This window comes from Salvia miltiorrhiza, chromosome 2 (assembly GCF_028751815.1).
Source record: "Salvia miltiorrhiza cultivar Shanhuang (shh) chromosome 2, IMPLAD_Smil_shh, whole genome shotgun sequence".
Taxonomy (NCBI): Eukaryota; Viridiplantae; Streptophyta; class Magnoliopsida; order Lamiales; family Lamiaceae; genus Salvia; species Salvia miltiorrhiza.
Window position 1 is genome coordinate 28,371,136 of NC_080388.1, and position 23,568 is coordinate 28,394,703.

Sequence of the window (23,568 nt, forward strand, 5' to 3'; positions counted from 1 at the left end):
ATGAGTTTTCTAGAATTATAAAGCCATAATAGAATCACAAAATAAGGCCCGACATGCTTCCATATCACTTCAATATTAATCTTGACATAAACGAACTTCGTACCTTAATCAAACTTCTCGTGGAATTTGCTTGTTGTGTTTTACAGACCATTCATCACCTTTGGGATACGTCCAATCACACACCGCGAGAGATGGTTGCAACACTCTTCCTTTAGCAACAACTGTGAATTACCCAGAGTCTATCACCCTCGTTTTACGGATTATATCCAACCATATAGACGCATCAGATGGTTAAGTAATTGTTTTCTCTGAATGCTCCCAGCATTGATGTATTATTTACTCAGTCGGAAAGTTGAGCAAAAACAGATCTTTTATTGAGGATTAATAAAATATCTAATACATTAAGTAATATCTCCCATAGGAAGGAGACTAACTTTTTTAGCTACTCATAGTAGCTGAATATACGTACATAGATTAAAAGAAACTAAAACTAAGAAAACTAAATACATTACGAAGATATATTTTTGGAGATGAAGTAGTGCTTTGTTCGAAAATGGCTATTTTCGAGTGCCCCTCTTCGTTTCCAAAGTCCTGCTTCTATAGAGGTTTGAACCCCCTTTATCTGTCCTGAATTATTGGTCTCATATTCCTTTTCTCATGGCCAACTCATGTTGATTGTGATGCCACCTTTTTTTGTCGGCCATTTCTACAAATTATCTTCTGGTGCATTCACATGCCTTAGGATCCATCACTCTATTATTCAACTGATAATGCTATGGTAGGAGTTGATGGTTGAAATAATGGACCATTATTGATATAGTTGTTCCCACTCTTGTCATATTATTTCAGAGTGGGTACAATTATAGGAAGACCACTATCAATAATTTTAAAATAATTTGTAATTTTATTTACTAAAATCTCTTAAATATTTCGAAAATTACTTAAACCGTCAAAACTCGGGATTTATCTCTGAAAAATAATACTACTTCAATCAATTGGTCAATCAAACACGAGGGCAAGCGAATAGTACAGATTTGTAAGAGACCCATTTAAGTGGAATGATGTGGCACACAGCAATTCTACAATCTACAATACCACTTTAAATCTGCGGACTCCCCTTTTTGGGTCGGCGGTGAAACCAACCAATCCACCCCCAGTTTCCCTAACTCAACACGCACTATATATATACTTTCCACTATCACAATCTCATCCTTCTTCATACTCTTCAATCCCAACCCTAATTTATCCGATCCCCAAATCAAAATGAGTTCGTCAAGCAGAGCTTGGGCAGTAGCAGCGAGCGTTGGGGTCGTGGAGGCGCTCAAAGATCAGGGCGTCTGCCGATGGAATTATGCTTTCCGGCTTCTCCAGCAGCAAGCCAACACCAATCTCAGATCTTACATTCAAGCTAAGAAACTCTCGCCTGCAGTCATGGCGACAACGAGGCAACAAGATAAGTCGAAGCAATCGGAGGAGTCTCTTAGAACTGTCATGTATCTCAGCTCTTGGGCTCCCAATTGATACCATCATTTCTAATTTCTAATTTGTATATATTGTGATATTCATATACATGGAAAATTTTGAATCTAATTTCTTCTTCAAAATTTATTTTTTATGGGTTTTTTGTGCCATTTTTCCTATTCATATACTTACCGAAGAAATAGTTAGAAATAGAATGCCTACTTACAATACAATCGTTATCACGAGAGCTATCTATGTATATTTTCTTCGAGATATAAGCTGGAGATTAATAGAATCAGAGGTTTTTGAGGAAATTGTTAGGAAACTTATCTGTTCAAAAATGTCCATTCGTATTTACATAATATAATTGGTAAGTTTAGACAACAAATATTGTTATCCGATGCAATTGTATCAAATCTTCAACCAAGTAGTCCAAGCGCGACGATCGTCCGATCTACTGTAACATAATAAAAACTAGTACGCTCTCCCGTGCATTGCACGGCGAGTATCGAAATTAAATGAAATATTTAAATAAATAAATATAAATATTAAATAATTAAAATATAAGTAAATGTAAAATATATTTTTAAAATGCACTAAAATAATTCACCTTAACTACTCAATAAAATTCTGGATTTAAAAACTTAAATTTTCAACTTTGTATAAAGTTAATGATAATTATAGTTAATAAATAATTAAAAATTATTTGATATTGAAAATTAGTATTATTCATTATTATGAGTAATTATTAAGTATTATGCATCATATTAAATAAATAATACACAAATATAAATAAAAATAATATTTGCAATTATATTTATAATATATATAATGATTATTCATCTACAAAGTTATATTAAAATTAATAAAAAAAATTATTTTTAAAAAAGATGTAGTAGCCCCACCTTATCTATGTTATTATTTTTCTATAATTAAGTTGAGATATTAGATTTCTATATAAATATTTAGTTAATAGAGGATTTTAGCAAACTCAATTACTATATAGAATTAATTGAGTAAGTAAGAAACATAGACACAATTTTATTTTATGAAGCCCAGTGGCCTTTTAATTGGGCTAATAGCTTTGTTATAGGAAGAGGCCCAATACTTATTGTTAAGTTAATAGTTATGTAATATATAGAAGGGTAATTCTATTCATAGCCCCCATTTTACTCAACATAGCCTCCCATATAAAATAATAATAATAATAAATAATTATAAATTTACTATTCTACCCTATAGCCCATAACCCCCAAATTAAATATCTTACATCCATAGCCCCCAAATTAAGCATAGCCCCTTTAATTTTTATTATATAAACCTTCTTTTCGTTCAGTGTTTCACGTCAGTATTTTTATTTTTAATAAATGAGTTTTCTTTTGATACTTAAATAAGAATTTCATCAGATGTTGCTCTCGCCAGATTTCTAAAAACCAATTACTTGAAACTAAAATGTTCAATCATGTCAACCCAATACAGTTAACTAGTTCGTCTATAAAAAATACAGTTAACTAGTTCATATTTTAGCATAAAAGCAAACAGCGTATACTACGAACAATAGTTTTAAATGCATTCAAGGTTAGCTTTCTAAATCTCTACTATTTAACTTCAATGCTTGCTGAGTTTTGAAACTCAAGTAACACACACAAGTGAGGAAACATATTCTGTATATTATCTTCATCACTGATTACGAAAATCTTATCTATTTACATCTAGGATGGATTAGTATTTCTAGCCGAATAACTAGATAGATTTTCAACAAACCCTCAAATTATACGATATGAAACACTGAACGGAAATAAGTTTTATATAAGTATAAATTATAGGGATATGTTTAATTTTGGGGGCTATGGATTATAAAATATTTAATTTGGAGGCTATGGGCCATAGGGTGAAATAGTAAATTTATAATTATTTATTATTATTATTTTAAATAAAGGGCTATACTGAGTAAAATGGAGGCTATGAATAGAATCACCCTATGTAGAATACTAGTTTGGGCCAACAAGTTGAGTGTGGAAAAGAGTAGGAACCCAAATTCAACTAGTTAATGAGATTTAATTAGCTTATTAATTTACTAATCCTGATTAAATATGCGACAAACACGTAGCTCCTAACTTTTGACACAGCTACTCCCTTAAGCTGACTCACAGTACAAAAAAGGTGAGCTAGGCGTAAAACATTTTTCCCCATTTTGCAGAATCTTGAATCTCATCTCTTATGCTACATCCATCAAAATACACATCTTTCAACAATAGTCTATCCGATGGTAGTCTTCTTTCTTTACAATACAATTCATTCATTCTTGCTTACGTAGAATAACAACCAAAAACATTATAAATAGATAATAGCTACATACACACCTCTAACTTTTAATTTGCATAAATACAGTATGTTCCACCATCAAGCAAACTGATTAATAATAAAAGAAAGGTAGAAAAAATAGAATCTTGAGCATTGATCAGGAGGCGGGCTGCCTCGCCGGAGTTGAATCAACGATTCCTGAAATAAGGAAATAGTTAGGTGATGAGTTTGGGTTTGGTAGGTAACTTTAGAGGAGATTTACCTGTTGTGTGTTGGAGTGAAAGTCGAGAGCAATTATCAATGAAAATATAGATTGTAGTATTGGATATCACGTAAGTTACATGGGAGTACAATTGTTTTATTTATAAAGATAAACATGGGCAAAACGGTAAAATTAGGGTCGTAGCCCTGCCCTACATTGAGTGAGACAAGACCCTAAGAACGCCCCAAGGCAGCCCTGCCTCGTACTTCTTCTTTCCAGGTAACAGTCGTTGCTCCTTATCTCGGTCGATGTCAGCCCTGCCGTTTTGGATTCAGCCTTGCCATTTTGGATGCAGCGCTGCCCTCATGTTGTTGCAGAATTAGTATGGTCATGTTCCTTACAGCTTTATTACGCGCTTTTCCGCGGAGCCTCTGAGTTGATTGGTTCTCACCGTCCCAAGGTCAGCGCTGAGTATTCCGGGCAGGGCTGATGCATATTTTACTCCTTATCAGTAAGCTCGAAAGACAATAATTAAGCTTTTGCAGTGACTGCTGGATGATTGGATAAAAGCTTAGGTCGGTCAATAATGTTGAATATCTAGTGGAAATAAGCTAGTGGCATCTAATGATAATAAAGCATTTGCATTGGCAGCTATTTAAAATCACATCACTTAAATTGAAAATACATAAACTGAAAGTGAAATTACATAAATTTAACGTACTGAAAATGAAATTACAAGGAATGACATCACACAACAGATTTACGAAAACTAAAATAAGCATAAATGTAAACAAAATTATGGAAATAATTCGGCCATAAGTCGATTTTTCATAGACTCTTCTTGAGAAGATAAATTGTTTTTACCCAGCAAAGTGTTAAGCACATTCTATTTTGACATCATCAAACTGGATTGCATTATAATCTATTATGTTAATTGCATCGGTTTCCTTCTCACGTGCGATCTTCATCGCTTGAAGTTCTGCAGTAAAATCTTCAGAAATAACCGACTGTTGTGACATTTTGGCTTTTCTTTTTCTTTTTGGTTTTGCTTTATCTCTACAAGCAGGACGCGGATTGTTGAAGTTTCACCTACAAGAGTTTCAGAGGTGGAGTTGTTTGGATTCTCATCTTCCTCGATGGTTCTTAATTTTTTTGAACTGCCACAATCTTCTTCAACATCATCTTTATCATCAACTGCACGGGCACATGTACGCTCATTGCCCTACTTCAGTTCCCACTTCGGGATGATGACACATGGCTTTTTCAAAAACCTCATGGTGCGTAAACTTAGTTTTTCCATAAAAAATTTGCGTTACCTTTTCAACATCTGCATCTGACATGCCACTACTTTTTCGAGCATATGCTTCTGCATATGCACCCACCCACTTGGTTACATTTATGGGTGAGCAAAAACTGAACCGCACTGCAAAACCGAACTGAACCACATCATTTCGGTGCGGTGCAATTCTGCAGGAATTGGTGCGGTTTGTAGTTCGATTTTTATATATGAAAATCGAAAAAAATCTGGTTCGGTTTCGGTTCCTCCGATTTTGTTCTGTTGAGCCCCGAACCGAACCGATAAATATATATATTAAATTTGATATTTATATTGTAATAAATAATAATGTTAATTATACTTTTTTAATTCAAAAACCCTTATTCTTGGTTTAGATTAGAAACAACGTGACTGTGTGAATGAGTGCCGCTCTTTCTCAATTCCTTTTCTTCCAACTTCCAGACCAGAGTTCCATTTTATTGTCGTTCTACACTTGCTTCCGGCTCGCCGTCAGCCGTCGCCCCTTTAGGCTTCAGGCTATTTGCCTCATCTTCGTAGTTCGCCCTCGCCAGTCACCCCTCATCCCTTCCGGCGTCTGCCGTCCATGTGACCGCTTCTCCCTTCTGCCAGGCTCGTCGCTTCTCCTTTCCGGCGAAGCCCCATGCGACAGTCGAGTCGCCGACTGTAGCAAGCTCAGGAGTCAGGCCCATCCCCCATTCCGGTGCGGCTACAACAGAAAGCTCGGTCGTCCCTGATTCTCCCTTTCAGTTCGGCAACAACAGTATTTGATAATATTTGCTACAAATATGCAATTACCTATAAATTCTAATAGTATTTGATAGAATATTTGCAATTATATGTGTGCAATTGTTAGAAGGATTTTGAAGTTAGAAATTTGAAATTTACTTTGCAAACTTGAAAATTCATTCGGTTCGGCTCAACCGACCGAAACCGACGATTTTTGTCGGTTCGGTTCTCGCCATCGACTGGTACGGTTTGGTCCTCCCATTAGGAGTTCAGTTCGATTTTCAGTTTCTTAAAATTGGTGAGGTTTCGCACCGAACCGCACCGACGCACACCCCTAGTTACATTTGCATTTAACCTCTTGTAACTATTTCTCAGTGACTCCACGGTTCTTTTCTCTCACATTAACCGCGAGTTGTCAGCTCAAGATTCTTCATACATTTTCCAAATGCGTTTTCATATAGTTACACTGTTTTGATTTGTGCCAAGAATTGCATTCAAGCTACAATTACACCAAGCATACATGATCGTCAAATCTTCTTGATCATTCCAACCTTTCGGACCGCTGGAAGTGTTTGTGTTTGTGGGGTGGACATTTTCTTGAGTGGAGTTTTCATGAGTGAGATCATATGGAAATTGGGGGTTTGAACCAAATTCAATAACTTCGCTATCAATATTGTTAAGATTAGGATAATAATCTTAGGAGTTTGAGAAATTTTGAGAATTCTGAAAAAAAAAATCTAGGATCCATTGCGAAAAATGGAAAAATTTTAGTGTGTATAAATAAACAAATGAGGTCTCTATTTATAGAGAAATTAAAATTATAAATTTTAATATATGTATACAATATAAAATATATAATACTTCCTATGTCCCAGTAGTAATGTCTCACTTTCCTTTTTGGGACGTCTCAATACAACTGTCTCATTCCCTTTTTGGCAATATATTCTCTCTCTACACCTAATATTTAAATAATGGATTAATTGCATGATAATACACGAACTTTAGTCGCATTTTTATTTTGCACATGACTTTTGAAACTTACATTTTAAATCATGAACTTTACATTCGTTCCAATTTTTCCTTAAAATTGAGCTCCGGCCATCGGAAATCTGATGTGTCTTAAAGAGTGCCACATATTCGTCTGACGTGTCTTTAATTAAAACACATCACCAGCAGGAAAGGGAACCACACAATCCAGTTGAAACACGTCACCACAGCAGGATCCACATGTATTATCCTTCAGCGCACCGAATAATTCCCCAAACACCGGGATTTTTCCCTTCTTCACCGGCTCCGCCGCCGCCGCCGCGGTAGGCTCCTCGCGGACGAAGGTGAGGGCGAGGACGGTGAGTATTAGTAGGAGAGCGATGGAGATAAAGAAGCAGCTCTTGAGATTGGCGCAGTAGATGTTGCAGGCGTGGGTTTTGGAGAAGGGAAAAATCTTGTAGAGGTGGGTGTAGGAGCCGGCGGCATAGCCGAGAACGTTTCCGACCGCCATGATAAATTCGCCAGCAAAGCTTTACATGGCCTCTGGAAAACATCACCGATTACATTAACGACATAATTCATGCTCATCAATCATCATTAAACCCTAAAAAATGGGAAAGTTTTATATAAATGCCAGCGATCGATATAGTCTATGCTCCTGATTGAAATTGAATTATCTCAAAACATAAGCACAATTTAATTTCTACCTGCAACATGTTATTAGCAACATCGAGGATCCAGAATCCTACGACGAAAACGGCGATGGCCCTAGGCTTAGGGCCCTTGCTGGAGGGATCGCCGTCGGCGTGCCTTAAATCAGCGGCGAACCCGATGAGAAAGACCGCCACAGCGATGAGCGCCGCTCCGGCGGTGATGAAGGGGCGGCGCCGTTCGAAGCGGGAGGTGCAGCTGTCGCTGTAGTATCCAATGATGGACTGCACAATCAGACCGAAATTGGGCCGCACAGCTAGATGAAGGCCGCCCACGTGTGGGGGATTCCCAGTAGCTGCACGTATGGAGTCAGGAGGGAGAGCATTAGTCGCAGACGAAATCGACATTTGCGCCAATTTGGTGAGGAACTCTAAGCTGCGAAATAGGAATGAAATGTGGTGAAATGGGAAAAATTGGTGACATTTAAACCTAATTGCGCCAATTTCGATGCCGTTTTCCTCTTTAAAAAACGACAGCGTCTAAGTTATTTTCCGACGATTTAATGGCACATGCCCGACTGCCACATAGGCTCCACATCATATTTCCGATGGCCGGAGCTCAATTTTAAGGAAAAATTGGAACGAATGTAAAGTTCATGATTTAAAATGTAAGTTTCAAAAGTCATGTGCAAAATGAAAATGCGACTAAAGTTCGTGTATTATCATGCAATTAACCCTTAAATAATTTACAACAACTCACTTTATCTACTTTTTACACATTTATTAATCTCCGTGCCCAAAAGCAACGAGACACTACTATTGGGACCTAAGGAGTAAATATTAAAATTTTATCTTAATATCTAAATTAAAAACATTCAAGTTATCCAACCAATAAACTAGTGACACATCATCAAAACTTTATCACAAAAGCTAAGGAGACCATAGGTCTCAATTAGGGGTGAGCATCGGTTCGGTTCGGTGCAAAACCGAACCAAGAATTCAAAACCGAAAACCGAACCGATGGTTAAAATTGGAACCGAACCGCACCAATTGGGGGTGCCAAACCGAACCGAAACAACTGGTTCGGTTTACCGAACCAATGCAAAAAGAAAAATCTTTTTTTTCGAAAAAAATAATTAAAAACCTGTAAAATAATGTAAAAATATAAATATATAATTTATGAAAAAATCAATTAATATATTATAAAATATAAATATATAATAAAATATAAATATATAAACCAATTAAAAATTAGAAAATTGAATATATATTATAAAATATGAATATATAATAAAATATTAATATTTATCGGTTCGGTTCGGTTTAAAACCGAACTAAAAACTGAAAACCGAAACCGAACCGATACTTATCGGTTTTTAATTTTCGGAACCGAACCGAAAACCGAACCGCACCAAAACGGTTCGGTTCGGTTTAAAACCGAACTAAAAACTGAAAACCGAACCGATACTTATCGGTTTTTAATTTTCGGAACCGAACCGAAAACCGAACCAATAGATTCGGGACCGAACCGCACCAAAACGGTTCGGTTCGGTTCGGTTTTACATTTCGGTTCGGTTTCTGCTCACCCCTAATCTCAATTTGGTTCCCAGAAGACCGTGGTCGGTCGAAATGTTTGATTCAATCCCATTTTTCTTTTTCTTTTTTTGATTCTACTTACGGACGTGGTAGGTCGACCTTTGGGCATCGAGGTCGTTGATAATTGAAATATAAGGGCATCAACTATGGAGAGCCAATATATGCTCTTAAAAGTGGTCCCCCACCATTTAAGAGCCCACCCTTCACTATGGGAGAGCCAACACTCAATTCTTAAATTTTGATTTTTATTTTGTATTTAATTTTAGTTTGTGTTTAATTAAAATTAACATTAAATTTAACAATTGAAATTTCATTGAAATAAAAATTTAAAACTACATTGATTGAAAAATAAAAATGCATTACAATAAAAATAAAAATTAAAAACTATAATGAAAAATTATAATTAAATGTAGAATTATTTTGAAACTACATTAAGTTGATTATTGAATCCCACATTGAAAAATGTAGGATTTTCTACAATGTGTAGTATAGTATAAATATTGAAGCTACACTAAATTGAGTATTGAATCCCATATTGAAAAATATAGCATTTTCCACGGTGATAGTACATTATAAATAGTGAAGTTACATTAAGTTGATTATTCAATAATTTTATATAAAAAAATTAATTAAAAAATTAGGGGATACTGGGGAGCATAGATATACCAGACGTGGGAAATTCCTTAATCCAGAATCCCAGATGCGGGGGAACACGCGCACGCAGCAGTTTTTAAAACTGGGGGCCAAAACTACCCATCTTTCATCTTTCCTTTCTATCCTAAGATATTCTCCCATTATATATTGCTACCATCACCACCACAAACAATCAAACAACTTGCACTATTAAATTCTCCATTACTCTTCAGTTATTCAAACCCTAATTTCCATACATATTATCTTCTGCAAATAAGAAATGAGTTCGTCGAGGAGAGCTTGGTTGGTAGCGGCGAGCGTCGGAGCAGTAGAAGCACTGAAAGATCAGGGATTTTGCCGGTGGAATTATGGTTTCCGAAATGTCCAGCAGCACGCCAAGGCAAATCTCAGATCTTACATTCAGGCCAAAAATCTCTCCTCTGCGGCGGTGACGCCGACAAAGCAGTTGAAGCAGTCGGAGGAGTCTCTTAGAAAAGTCATGTACTTAAGCTGTTGGGGCCCCAATTAATAACATCCAACATCTTGTATATATATACACCAATTTCTATTATCAATCAAATTAATTTGGGGCTGAATTATTTTTTCAATTTTGATGCTGCTTTCTAATCTTGCTAGTTGCTCACTCGAGTCTCCCCCAATTTTATTGAATTATGTTATGGCCCACAGGGCCACAGAAATGCCGGTACATTTTTCATCAAAGTATTGTGATATCAAACATATAAAATATCAAACCATGAGTTTTTCTTAGTTTTAGTTATACGAAATATTTTCTTCCTGAAAAAACGTTGAAGGAATATCAAACCCATTAATATATGAACACGAAAATGAGAAAAGAATAATTAAATAAAAAAATTGTCAATATGTTCTTTAGCTAAACTTATTTTGGCGAGTTTGTTGACTCATACGATAATTTAAAAGAATTTTTCTAAAATTTATAAATTGCCAAAGTATTTCGATAATTGAATTTATTGTAAACACAAAATATTGTACTTATCTTGTTTACGAAATGTATTTTCATTTGAAAATAACACGAATTTAAATAAATTGATTTAGAGTATTATGAGTTGAATAAGGGTTAACTTTTGGAATAAAGTCCTACTTTCGTATTTGTTTTAAATTGAATAATGACAATATTAGTAAATAAGAAGTAACATTGTGGATTATAATTAAATGAGTTGTGTGAGTGGAATAAATGTATTATTTTTGTTGTAATTTTAAATTGGTTAACTTAGTTAAATGGTGGATCTATTAATGACAAAATTGGTAAATAAGAAGTAATATCACGAGTTATAATTAAGTGAGTTGTGTGAGTGGAATAAGGGTATCACTTTTGTTGTACGTAATTTTAAATTGATTAATTTAGTTGATTAATGGGTTCATTACTAAAAATAAGGAAAATACAAAATGTGAATGCATTTTATGGGCTGGCCAAAAAAGAAATAAGGGGATGCATTTTGTGGATGACATGAGTATTTAATTTGATACACATAAGATTAAGATCAAGTATAAAATTCAAGTTTAAGGACTAATGGAAAATATATGTGCAAGTTGCAACCAATACTTGATCATAGGGGTGGTAAATGGTTCCGGTTAATCGGTTTTAACCGTAACCGAACCGGAAAAATCGGTTTTCGGTTAACCGATAACCGATTTTTACCGGAAAAATCGGTTTTCGGTTAACCGATAATCGATTTTTACCGGTTCGGTTCGGTTATCGGTTAGTGTGTACATCACTAATCGGTTAATCGGTTTAACCGGTCGACTAACCGGTTAAACCGATTAATCGATTTATTTTATATTAAATTAATTAATTTATATTTTAATATTTTAATTTAAATAATACATTAATATTTCAAGTATCTATAAATTTTTTTTTGTTCTAAATTATCGTAAGTTATGAATTGGTGCAGTGGATAAGACCTTATTCTTTCTTTCAAAGGTCAAGAGCTCAAATCCTATTGCACAGATTCTACAAATTTGAATTTTTTAAATAAAAACCGGTTAATCGGTTAACCGGTCCAATAACCGGTTCGGTTACCGGTTAGGAAAATGGCCTTTAACCGATTCCGGTTAACCGGTAAACTGGTTCGATTTTAACCGAACCGACCGGTTTACCAGCCCTACTTGATCATTCTTCTCTTCAATTGATCATATTCTTAAGGGTAACTATCATAAAAACCCCTGAAGTACATTGATCATTTAGAAAAAATATAATATAAATTACATTGTGGCATCCGGCGAGCCACATCACATTTCTAGTAATCAAAAAATAGATGCGGGATATATTTGATATAAACCTGATAGTTTGAGGGTTTAGAGAACATTTCAAAAGTTTCAGGGTATTTTTGATGAAGTGGATATAGTTCAGGGGTTTTCATGATATTTACCCTATTCTTAATTGATTTTTTAGCGGTGCTTTCACAAAAAATGTCTTGAACCTCAGTGGAACACCTAATATTAGAGAAAATTTCGTAGTAGATAAATTATCCTCCTAGTCTTCAGCTCTTTCATTATGATTTAGTATGCCCGAGCCTTCATAATATTAGGCTTAGATTGAGATGATGTGATTTCGGATTTGATTGGTGATGCTTCTTCGACTTTTGGGCCATTTGGCCCTCTTTTTCTTCTTTGTTTGTGTCAGTTCAGGTTGTTCCGGGAGGAAACCAGATCGTAAAGGGGAAGCAGTCCAGTAGAGCGCAAACGAAGGAAATGTGGTCGGAATGGGCATTACCAGCCCAGATTGCAATGTCATGTTTATCAGCATGGAGCCTAGGCGCAGTACCTCTCAAGTGTAGCTTGGGGCATGGGAACCCAAAGCAACCCACCTGGTATGAGTCAAACTGAAAGAAGCAATCCGTATGACCACTACAAGCGGAAGAAGCCAACCGTTGCCAGAATTCAGAATCAATTGCAAGGATGATGAATGATGATCAAGGAAAGCAAGAGAAGGGAGTAGAAGAATCCAGAAAGGTGGAGAGTTTACCTAATCTGCAGCTGGAGGAAAGAATCAATCGGATCTCAATCATATCAATCAAGATGGATCCGAAAAATGAAAGAAGATCCTGCTGGAGATTTGAAGGCCGGCGTAGCTAGGGTTAGCCCTCCACAAGACACCAGTATAAATGAAGATGGAGCCCTAGCGATCAAGAACTTTTGCCCGTTGAACTTTACTAGTTTCTAGAACTTTTATCTTTTGGCCAACGTGTGGCAATCCAGAAATAATTTACATTTCCGTTGTTTTAATTCCGTTCAAACAATTTACTTCTTTCTCGTATTTTAATTCGTGTGCAAGGAACAAGATCAAGGCGGTTTGCCTTAAGTACTTTTAATCTATTCAAGTATTTCTCTTTTGCTTTATGATGTGTTTAAGTTATTTCGTATTTGTGATTATCAATATGTGTGAGTAGTTCCTTTTAGTAATGTTAAGGGGTGGAAGTAATTGTTGTCGATATGTAAAACTATTGTGAGGCATTTGTGCTTTCGATTGAGTCTAGTAGTTCCAGACGGATCTGTGCCAAATCATGGACAGTAGGGGCCTAGCAAGTGATCTCCGTTCGATAAAAGGCTATCCATGTCAAGCAAAGGCCAGGCATACTTGGGCGTGACAATTAGTATGCCAATGACCGAGTAGCTATGCAGCATCAACAAAAGTTGTTGTAGATCCGGAATGCGAGAAAATGATTGATGGGATACACTGTCCTCCTTCGATCTTGGACTTCTCTAGTGACTATCCATCAACAGTGATGAGGCATAAAGCCATGGTTCTCGATCGAGGGAAGCACTACGCATCCGTAGGAGTATCATATGATTGGTTGGATGCAGTTCCAGAAATGAATAGCCCATGATGGTACGCCTTCTGAAAGTGCGGAACCGTGGACCTCATGAGAAAAAGTTGGTGAGGGTCATACTTGGTGAATAATGGGTATGACTACTATCTAAGAAGGAGTGAAGCATAGCCTTGTGACCGAGGAAAAACCGTAATCTTCGGACCAAGTGGTTACAATGGACTCAACCATCCTAAGTGTGAAGTATGATCTCTTGAAACGCCCCAATATCTTTGGTCCACGCCTTTAGATTATGTGGATCATGGACGGATCATCAGTATGCCTATGACTAATGCATATATCGACAACAGTTACGACCTAACCTAAAACCTTACCCCCATGTTATTATTGATCTTCGTTTAATTTCTTGTGTAGGTTATACAGATTGAGACTTGTGACACCTTAGTTTGTCTTTGGAGAACAAAAGTGTTCCTCACTCCCTGTGGGATTCGACCCTATACTTGCTGCTAAGACTGATCTTTGGTTGCGAGCAATAGGAGCGTGTACTGTCTGTCTAGGGCATACACAAGTATTTTGATCGTACCGCACGACGGGTGCGTGTCAAAATTGGTGTCATTGCCTGGGAGTGACGCGCAACAATTTTGTTCTCTCCTTATTCCATTTTCCGCTACTGGTGTATGCGTGGAACTCGTCGAACAGCAAGAGCATTGGTATTTGATCCTGATATTAATAGAACTGAACGTCGACTACGCGCAGGAGCACGGATAGCGAGACACGAAGCTATGGCAGAGGCCGAGCAGGCGCAGACCCTCAAACAGTTGGCATACCCATCTAATCTCAACTTGAGGCCCAACGGGACTCCCCTACCAGACAACCGTTTGCACCTCGTCGATATGACCTGAAGCCCTCACTGCTTCAGATTTTACCGAAGTTTAATGGATACACAAGAGATGATCCTGTTATGAAGAATGCGCCAACAGACCAAGGATCTCCGAGACGGAATATTACTTTCCCAAATCCACTTACCCCAGCTTACGCGAGGAAAGCTATGGCAATGATGAGAAAATGCTAAAGCAGAGGTTACGTTCCCATGCAAGGATGGCTTCCAATAACGAACATCTTCATTCTCTCCCACCGGCAAAAGAAGAATATCGCAAACCACATCCGGGAAATTATCCAAAAAAGACTGCGTGAAATGCCACATTCTCTCAAAGAAAAAGTCTGCAACCGAGTTAGTCAAAAAATTGTGCATGTAGCCCGGAACCTCACATTTCTCCACAATCTTGTATCCCAGCCAATCATCAGTCCAGAAATTAGTGAACTCTCCCTTCCCAATAGCGCAAAAGGAATTCCTTATAAGCGGCATAATTTCGCTTCTTAGCCCACTCCAAACCGAGGAGGGAGTGACCACCACTTTAGGAGATCCAAAGGCTTTAAGATAACGAGCTCTCATGATATCAAAACCGAAATCATTCCCCCTAATAACACTCCAAGCTCTTTTCATGAGAAAGCTTTTATTCATAGTAGAAAAAGAACGAATCCCAAGGCCACCCTCCTCCTTAGTAGCACACATCCTAGCCCAAGCAACAGTACAAGCCTGTCATTTGTCAGCATCACCAGACCAAATGAAGTTCCGACATTTGGAGTCCAACTCTTTGAGGAGCGACTTCGGCCATCGATAAATCATCATAGAGTGCGTTAGAGAACTTTGTATAACCGAAGTCACCAGACAAACTCTTCCAGCCATATTTATACTTATAACATTAAAACTCTCTTGTTCACATAAGAAAATTAAATTATTTTCTCAAAACTAATTCACATCCAACAATGTTTGCATAAAATTAGTTATTCATAAATACCACTGTCAAATACTTCATCCGTCCCTCAAATATCTTTTTTCTATTTTGGTCTGTCCCCAAAACATCTTCTTAATCTATCTGTGAAAATAATTTTTCTAACTATTGTCCTTATAATGTTCACTTTTTATGAGACTCATTATACCGAAGAAGGTCCGTCAGTGTGGTCTTTGCGACGCCACAGGACATCAATATGAAAATTGTCCTAATTTCGGTGAGGACACTGTTGATGTTAATGCTATTGATGGACATGATGGGAACCCACGCAAGTATGATCATTTCTCAAACACCTACAACCCTGGGTGGAGGAATCATCCTAATTTCAGATGGAAGCAAGATGGTCAACCACATCAACAGAACAATATGGGAGCACCGGGACAACGTCAACAGTATAATCAGAACCAACAACATCAATAGTACCAGGCAGGACCACAGCAGCAGTAGTATAATCAGATGCAACAGCAACAACCTCCTTACCAACTGACATGCACCAGTCGTATGGTACGATCAAAATACTTGTGTATGCCCTAGAAGGACAGTACACGCTCCTATTGCTCACAACCAAAGATCAGTCTTAGCAGCAAGTATAGGGTCGAATCCCACAGGGAGCGAGGAACACTTTTGTTCTCCAAAGACAAACTGAGGTGTCACAAGTCTTAATCTGTATAACCTGCACAAATAAACTAAACGAAGATCAAATATAACAAGGGGTAATATTTTCGGTTAGGTCATAAGTGTTGTCGATATTTGCATTCGTAATAGGCATACTGATGATTCGTCCATGATCCACGTAATCTCAAGGCGTGGCCCAAAGATATTGGAGCGTTTCAAGAGTTCATACTTCATACTTAGGATGGTTGAGTCCATTGTAACCACTTGGTTCGAAGATCATGATTTTTTCTCTGTCACAAGGCTGTGCTTCTCTCCTCCTTAGATAGTAGTCATACCCGTTACTCACCAAGTATGATCCTCACCAACCTTCTCTCTTAAGGTCCACGGTTCCGCACCTTCAGAACGTACCATCATGGGCTATTCATTTCTGAAACTGCGCCCAACCAATTATATGATACTCCTACGGATGTGTAGTGTTTCCCTCGATCGATAACCATAAATTTATACCTCGTCACAGTTGATGGATAGTCACTAGAGAAGCCCAAGATCAAAGGAGGACAGTGTATCCCATCAATTGTTTCCTCGCCTTTCGGATCTACAATGTCTTTTGTTGATGCTGTGCAGCTACTCGGTCATGGGCATACTGGTTGTCACGCCCAAGTATGCATGCCCTTTGCTTGACATGGAAAGCCTTTTACCGAACGGAGATCACCTGTTAGGCCCCTACTGTCCACGGTTTGGCACAGATCCGTCTGGAACTACTAGACTCAACCGAAAGTACAAATGCCTCACAATAGTTTTACATATCGACAATAATTACTTCCCTCCTTAACCTTACCAAAAGAACTGTTCACACATATTGATAAACATTAAAACGAAATAACATAAACGCTACATAGAGCAAAAGATAAATACTTGAATTAATGAAAATACCTAAGGCGAAAGACCCTTGATCTTGTTCTTTACACACGAATAAAAATACGAGAAAACAGTAAAATGTTTGAACGGAATTAAAAGAACTGAAATGTAAAGTGTTTCTGGATTACCACACGTCGGCCAAAAGATAAAAGTTCTAAAAGCTAGTAAAGTTCAACAGGCAAAAGTTCTTCAAAGCTGGAGCTCCATCTTCTTTTATACTGACGTCTGGTGAAGGGCTAACCCTAGATGCGCTGGCCTCCAAATCTTCAGCAGGATCTTCTTTCCCTTTTCGGCTCCATCTTGATTGATATGATTGAAGATCCGATTGATTCTTTTCTCCAGCTGCAGATTAGGTCAACTCTCCATCTTTCTGGATCCTTCTACTTCCTTCTCTTGCTTTCCTCGATCATCCTTCATCATCCTTGCAATTAATTCCGAATTCTGGCAACGGTTGGCTTCTTCCGCTTGTAGTGGTCCGATGGATTGCTGCTTTCAGTTTGACTCATACCAGGTGGGTTGCCCCAAGTTACATTTTAGAGGTATTGCTTCGGGTTCCCATGCCCATTCCTACCATATTTCCTCCGTTTGCGCTCTACTGGACTACTTCCCCATTACGACCTGATTTTCTCCCGGAACGACCTGAACTGACACAAACAAAGAGGAAAAATAGGGCCAAATGGCCCAAAAGTCGAAGACGCATCACCCCTACACACTTAAACCATGCTTTCCCTTAAGTATGCAGGTGGATTCACAGAAGACACGGACAAAAATAGATGAAAGGAAAGGAATAAACACTTCAAGACATGAGACTTGCACAGATATCTGGTTCAGATCATACTAACATGCATCATTCAGCCTAGTCAAACCACAAACCAAAGAGTAATGAATATGCATAAAGTGTGATAGTAGCTTCTCTCTCACTCAAGTATATAGCTCAGTGTATACACTGGTGCTATGCTATACCAAGTCTTCTATGAGTTTGATTGAAAACTACAAGTAAATCAGACTAGCATGACTCATCAAATGGACTTTAATTGGTTGTAATGGGGTATACGGAGCAGACGTGAGACATGTATAGTTAAGTAGGTTAATTCAGTATCACCCATACCCAGCATTTTTACTCGGTAAGATCACAACCAATATTTAACTCCCCTGTTTTCAGTAGGGACCAATATTTTTCTTCGATTTTGACAACATTTTCATCATTGTTTTTTTTGTGCCCAGATTTTCTTTTTTCTTCAAAATTCATTGCTTATCATTTTATGCACAATAACAATTCTTTCCTTTCAATATAAATTCATCAATCAAAAGGCTCAAGAAAGAAATGTTTGGCGCAAATTGGTGTAGCAAAGGCTGTTCATCACAGTAAACATCAGAGAATAATTCGGGGGCCCTAATCAAAGAAATCTGCCCTAATCATGCGAGTCAATACTAGTAGTAGAAGTTTACAAACAAATTCCAGAGTCCCACCTCACCAGAAAATATGCATTTTTCACAAATATGGCTCTGATCTCGCTGGTCGGTTTCTCTCTTTAAGCTCACTACTACTATCATGCAATTCACACTCTCCACCAAATCATACCGTCCCATGGTTTGAACTCTACCGTGCTCATGAATACCTCCGACAATTGCTTAAACGCCAACACACTCCAACCTAACACGTTCTCCCATCCAATTCCCATAAAGTATCCTTCCACTCGCTCTCTTATCCCAAAGTCATCCAGCACCTCAGTAAGCAGAAAATACTATGGAGTTATCTCTCGCTTGAGCAAAATAGCATACCTCTGGCTATCCTTTGGTATGACCAGCTCTGTGGTGCTAGGACGCACCAAGCCATTGCGCTTCACAGCCTTTGGCTTTGAGGTGATTGCAATTGACACTGGCTTTGCAAGGGCAATGACATCTTCGGAGTTGGAACTCTCCATCGTCTCGGTCTTCTCCGGATCTGCCTCCATTGGTATCTCCACGTCCTTGCCTTTGCCTTTCTCGGCTGCAGTAGGTTTCTTCTTCTTCTTCTTGCTCTATTCACCTTTGGTCTTGGTCTTACTGCCGGCTGGTGCCGATTTAGCTTTGACGGGCAGCGGAGGCTTTGTAACGTCAAGCTTCCTCTTAACTCCTGGCCTCTTGCTTTGTGGCGTCGGGATCTCTACCTCCTCCTCAGGAATGGCCTCAGCACCTTCCTCCTCTCCAGCTTCTTCCTCCTCTTTCTCTCCTTCTTCCTCATCCGTATTTTTGGAGGTAGTTCTCCCTTCTTGCATGGAAGTTTCAGGAATTTGCGGTGGTAGTTGAACTTGAACTGGTGGTGGTGGCGCTGCAACGGACCTCGCGGGAGTTGCCTTTGTCGCCTTGCCCGAAGGGGTTTTCCTCGGTTTCTTCACAAGTGGAGTAGGCTCGGGCTCTTCTTCTTCCGGCTCCTTTGGTTGTTTTGACTCAGCGGGTGCTTTCGCGGCTTCCTGTTCCTCCATCCGTAAAATTCGGCGACCTTGGTGGAGGTCTCTTCAGAGGTGGTCTGACACCCAAATCCAATTTAATTTTAAATGAAAACGCACGTGGAAAATCATGACTATAAATAAATATTTAGTGTGAAAATAAAGAAATAAATGTTTTATTTAAAACACTTTACTCAACATAACATCTTTAAGTATATAGCTAAATTCAAAATATTTGACTCGCCATTCGACCTTCCATGCGCCTCCGATCTTTAAAACCTGAAAATGTTAACTGTGGGATGAGCATACAGAGTACACTCAGTGTGGGAACATGCAATAATTGTCCAAATTAATAAAACGGTAACACACATGGCCATTTCATACATATCCTCAATATTCGCACTGTGAATGCTCGTTTTAGTATGAATACCGCCAAGAAAGGATTGCTACCTTTTAGATATGGCTTTCCTTTATCTAAAGACTATGTCTTAAGATGCCTGTTGAGGTTGAGGAAATGAAGGCAGTATTCTATGTTTCTGCAGTAGATAGCTTCATGTATGGATTACTATGTACGGGATCTTATATTTGCTATGCAGTTAGCATGGTTGTAAGATATCAGTATAGTCCTAGTTAAGGATACTAAACTGTGGTAAATTATATTCTCAAGTCCATGACTAGAGGATAAGGATAGTTTACCAGTTAGACAGTTTAGTTCCTTTTTGGATTATACGATTTCGGATTTCCAGGCTGACCGGAACAAAGAATAATTACCTCGAGCTATGTGTTTTCCTTGGGAGGTAAAACCTTTTGGTTTGACCACTACCTCCAGGATCTAAGGGTGATTCCTAGTTTGCGTGAGAGCATCACCTTCGTGATACCTCAAGTGCAGTTGCAAACTCTAAGGAATCCAAGAACCACAAGGGGTCAAACACATGGAGAGTAAGTACCAAGTTATACGATTATTCGTAAATCGAGGTTTTGTGCTCATAGAATAAATTCTCACATATTGGAGAAACCTACTAATCTTTTCACAAAAGGCTTATCGCAAATGGTCATTGAAATATGGGAATGCGGTTGATGCCACCCACTTAGGAAACTTTAAGTATAAGTGGGAGAAGTGTTAGGTGATTGGTAAATAGACACATTGTACTAAAAGTTTGCTTTAGTATAAGTGGGAGATTGTTGGATTTGTATACTGTAAAGCAAGAACGTTTTATGCTTGTATACAATGTTTCCTATTACCACTATCTAAATAAACTTTAGAAAAATAGCTTAAATCTTAGAGATTTATATAAATCTTAAAGTATATATATATATATATATATATGTATAATTTAAATAATTAATATATTATAACTAATAATATATACTTATATATGTAGACGAATGAGGGCGATGACTTTCTCTACAAGATAACCTTGCGCCGCCATGGAACCTCCAGCATCAGCGCAGCCTCCGGCGATCACCACACCCATTCGCAATGCTAAACTATATCTTCCTGATGTCTCCACCAATTTCACGCCCCAATATAAACTCCAGCCGCTAACATCAACTGCTAGGGTTTCTCCATCCAAGGCTTCCTCGACTAGGGTTTTGTTACCCACGAAGACTGTTCTGCTAGCACTTGTTGGATTTGTATACTGTAAAGCAAGAACGTTTTATGCTTCTATACAATGTTTCCTGTTACCACTATCTAATCTCCTATCTGATTGTGTTCATGATTGCACATGTATGTCCTTTATCTCTTTATAAGTAGATTATATGGTGTGTTGTAGATCACAGAAGATCATATAATTGGAATAACCTTAAGAGATATAAAATGATCACAGTCGAGATGACTTCAGGACGAGTCATTGGTTTAGGTTGCGGTATAGATGGAAGTAGTTTGTCTTGACTACTTGTCTATACTGGTACGTCATAACGTATTGATAGGACCACCGTGAGATGTATTCTTCTGTCTGACTTAAGTGAAGAATCAAAGATCTCGGTGACTTAATAGAATCTTAATACTAATAAGATTTCAAATATATATGTTGATTCGTATATCACTTTGACTTACTATGGGTGAGAGTTATATAATAACTTGAGTACTCTGTATGTTGGGTGATAGCGATCAATATATGATATTTGGTTATCTGTATTAGTACCCGTATCCGGCATAGGATAATGACATCCTCTTAAGGAGCTCAATAAGGTTTATTGCGTCAAACCCTGCAGGTTGATTAAGTTCAGGCGCAATAATAAGGTTTGAGTGGTACTGCTTAAGGATTACAAAGAAATTAATTAATTTAAGCTGTCAGAGCTGTAATTAATTAATGGATGTCGGATATTTTAAATATGGAGATTTAATAAGTCTAAATACAAGCCCCGACTCATCACCGATAATAAAGGGGTAAGTCAGTATTGGTTCTCTAGTGGAATGAACTAATATTTATAAATTAATTATGGTCTGGGCTGACCATGGAGAATTAATTTATTTGAGACCCATTTTTATTCCTTGTATCTGGTCCCTGGACTGGCCCAAAGTCTCCTTGCCCTAGCGAAGAGAGAACACGCCTATTACTAAGAAACTGGCGCCTCCTCGTATTTATTTTTATATAAATACAGCTGTCTGCTCTCAGGAAAAATACACACTAATTAATTAGGGTTTTGAGAGAGCAGAGAGGCGCCAGAAACGTGTAGGCAAATTCTCTCTTGGGACTTTCACAGCTCGTTGTCCATCCAACGGTGAAATTTGAGCGGGATACAGTTTAGAAGATCTGAGCTGGAGTCAGATTTTCGCAGGAAACCAAGTTCTGGCAGTTTCGGGAGAACGGCCATAACTTCGTCCACAGAACTCCGATTCAAGCGAAACAGGCGGCCACGAAAATCTCTCTCGAAGATGAAGAAGTCGTATTTCTGGGCAAAATACGATTTGAGGACGTTTGAGGCTTCAAACGAAAGCTTGAAGCTGACTGGTCTGTTCATCTACGATTTTGACGAATTCTTCTAAATTCTTCAGGTATTTCTAAACTCCAATGTGCAGCACTTAAATTCATAGGGGCATGTTAGGGATTAATCGTTGTATGATAAATTAATAATATTCCAAGAAACGATCTTCGGGCAAATCGAGTATTAATTCTGTTTAATATTCCTTCAATTGGTATCAGGGCCCAAGATTAATTTCTTGGCTCTATTATTAATTTATGTACAATTAATAATATGCGTTGTTTTTATCTGCTGTTGTTCTTCGTGGCTTGTTGATTCAGAGGATACGTTGTTTTGACGTTGTAATCGTTTTTCACCACGAGAAAAACCGTGGTTAGATTAGGATTTCAAATTGTATTTGTTTTTCCGTTGTAATCTGTAAAATTGAAAATCGAGATGAAGACGACGACGAATCAACATCAAATGGACGGAGGTTGGAGAGCCGGAGGCAGGGCGGCTGTACGTCGGGCTGTACGCCAGGCTGCTGCTGCTGCGCGCCGGGCTGTTGCTGTGCGTGCCGGGACTGTACGCCGGGCTGTTGCTGCCGCGCTGACCCGGCTGCTATCGAGGCAAGGTGGCGCATGTTTCCCAAACCCTAGGGGGCCCAAACCCTAATTCCCTATACGAGCCTGATGAAGCTGTTCGGGCCGAGTTTTACATTTGTTAATAAAATGTACTCCCTCCGTCCCGCTAAAGTTGGCAACATTCGTTTCGGCACGGAGATTAAGAAATTAAGTGTTATATGTTTTAATAGAGTGTGGCCTACAATTGTTTACTTAATTAAAGTAATTTTGGCATTTTTAGAAAGTGGCCTACAATTGTTGACCAAATTAGTGAGTAATTGTTGACTTAATTAAAGTAAATTTTTGCCATTTTTAGAAAGTAGCCAACTTTAGTGGGACACCCAAAATAGAAATGTTGCCAACTTTAATGGGACGGAGAGAGTAATAGATTAGTTTTGGGATTCCATGAATGGATCACGAAGAACTTTATTTTTAAATTATGTTCTTTGCATGTCGTGGTGTTAATCCTTTATGCTCTTTACCTGCTGTCTTTGTCTTTGATTGTTAATATGTGTTTATTAACTGCGCTTAGACAAGCATGCTAGGTTTATCGTTTTCTTA

At 38.0% G+C, this 23,568-nt stretch overlaps 2 protein-coding genes and 1 pseudogene across 2 annotated transcripts; 2 read left to right on the plus strand and 1 right to left on the minus strand.

Annotated features, from left to right (window-relative positions):
* Positions 1 to 1,087: 1,087 nt before the first annotated feature.
* Positions 1,088 to 1,590, plus strand: LOC131007709 (uncharacterized). Its single transcript, XM_057934644.1, has one exon. It carries the CDS (start codon positions 1,264 to 1,266, stop codon positions 1,519 to 1,521), a length of 258 nt encoding a protein of 85 aa, XP_057790627.1. The 5' UTR covers positions 1,088 to 1,263; the 3' UTR covers positions 1,522 to 1,590.
* A 5,419-nt stretch (positions 1,591 to 7,009) lies between these two features.
* Positions 7,010 to 8,013, minus strand: LOC131008234 (sucrose transport protein SUC2-like; annotated as a pseudogene).
* A 1,943-nt stretch (positions 8,014 to 9,956) lies between these two features.
* Positions 9,957 to 10,452, plus strand: LOC131007711 (uncharacterized). The gene has a single exon (XM_057934646.1). It carries the CDS (start codon positions 10,137 to 10,139, stop codon positions 10,383 to 10,385), a length of 249 nt encoding a protein of 82 aa, XP_057790629.1. The 5' UTR covers positions 9,957 to 10,136; the 3' UTR covers positions 10,386 to 10,452.
* Positions 10,453 to 23,568: the final 13,116 nt, after the last annotated feature.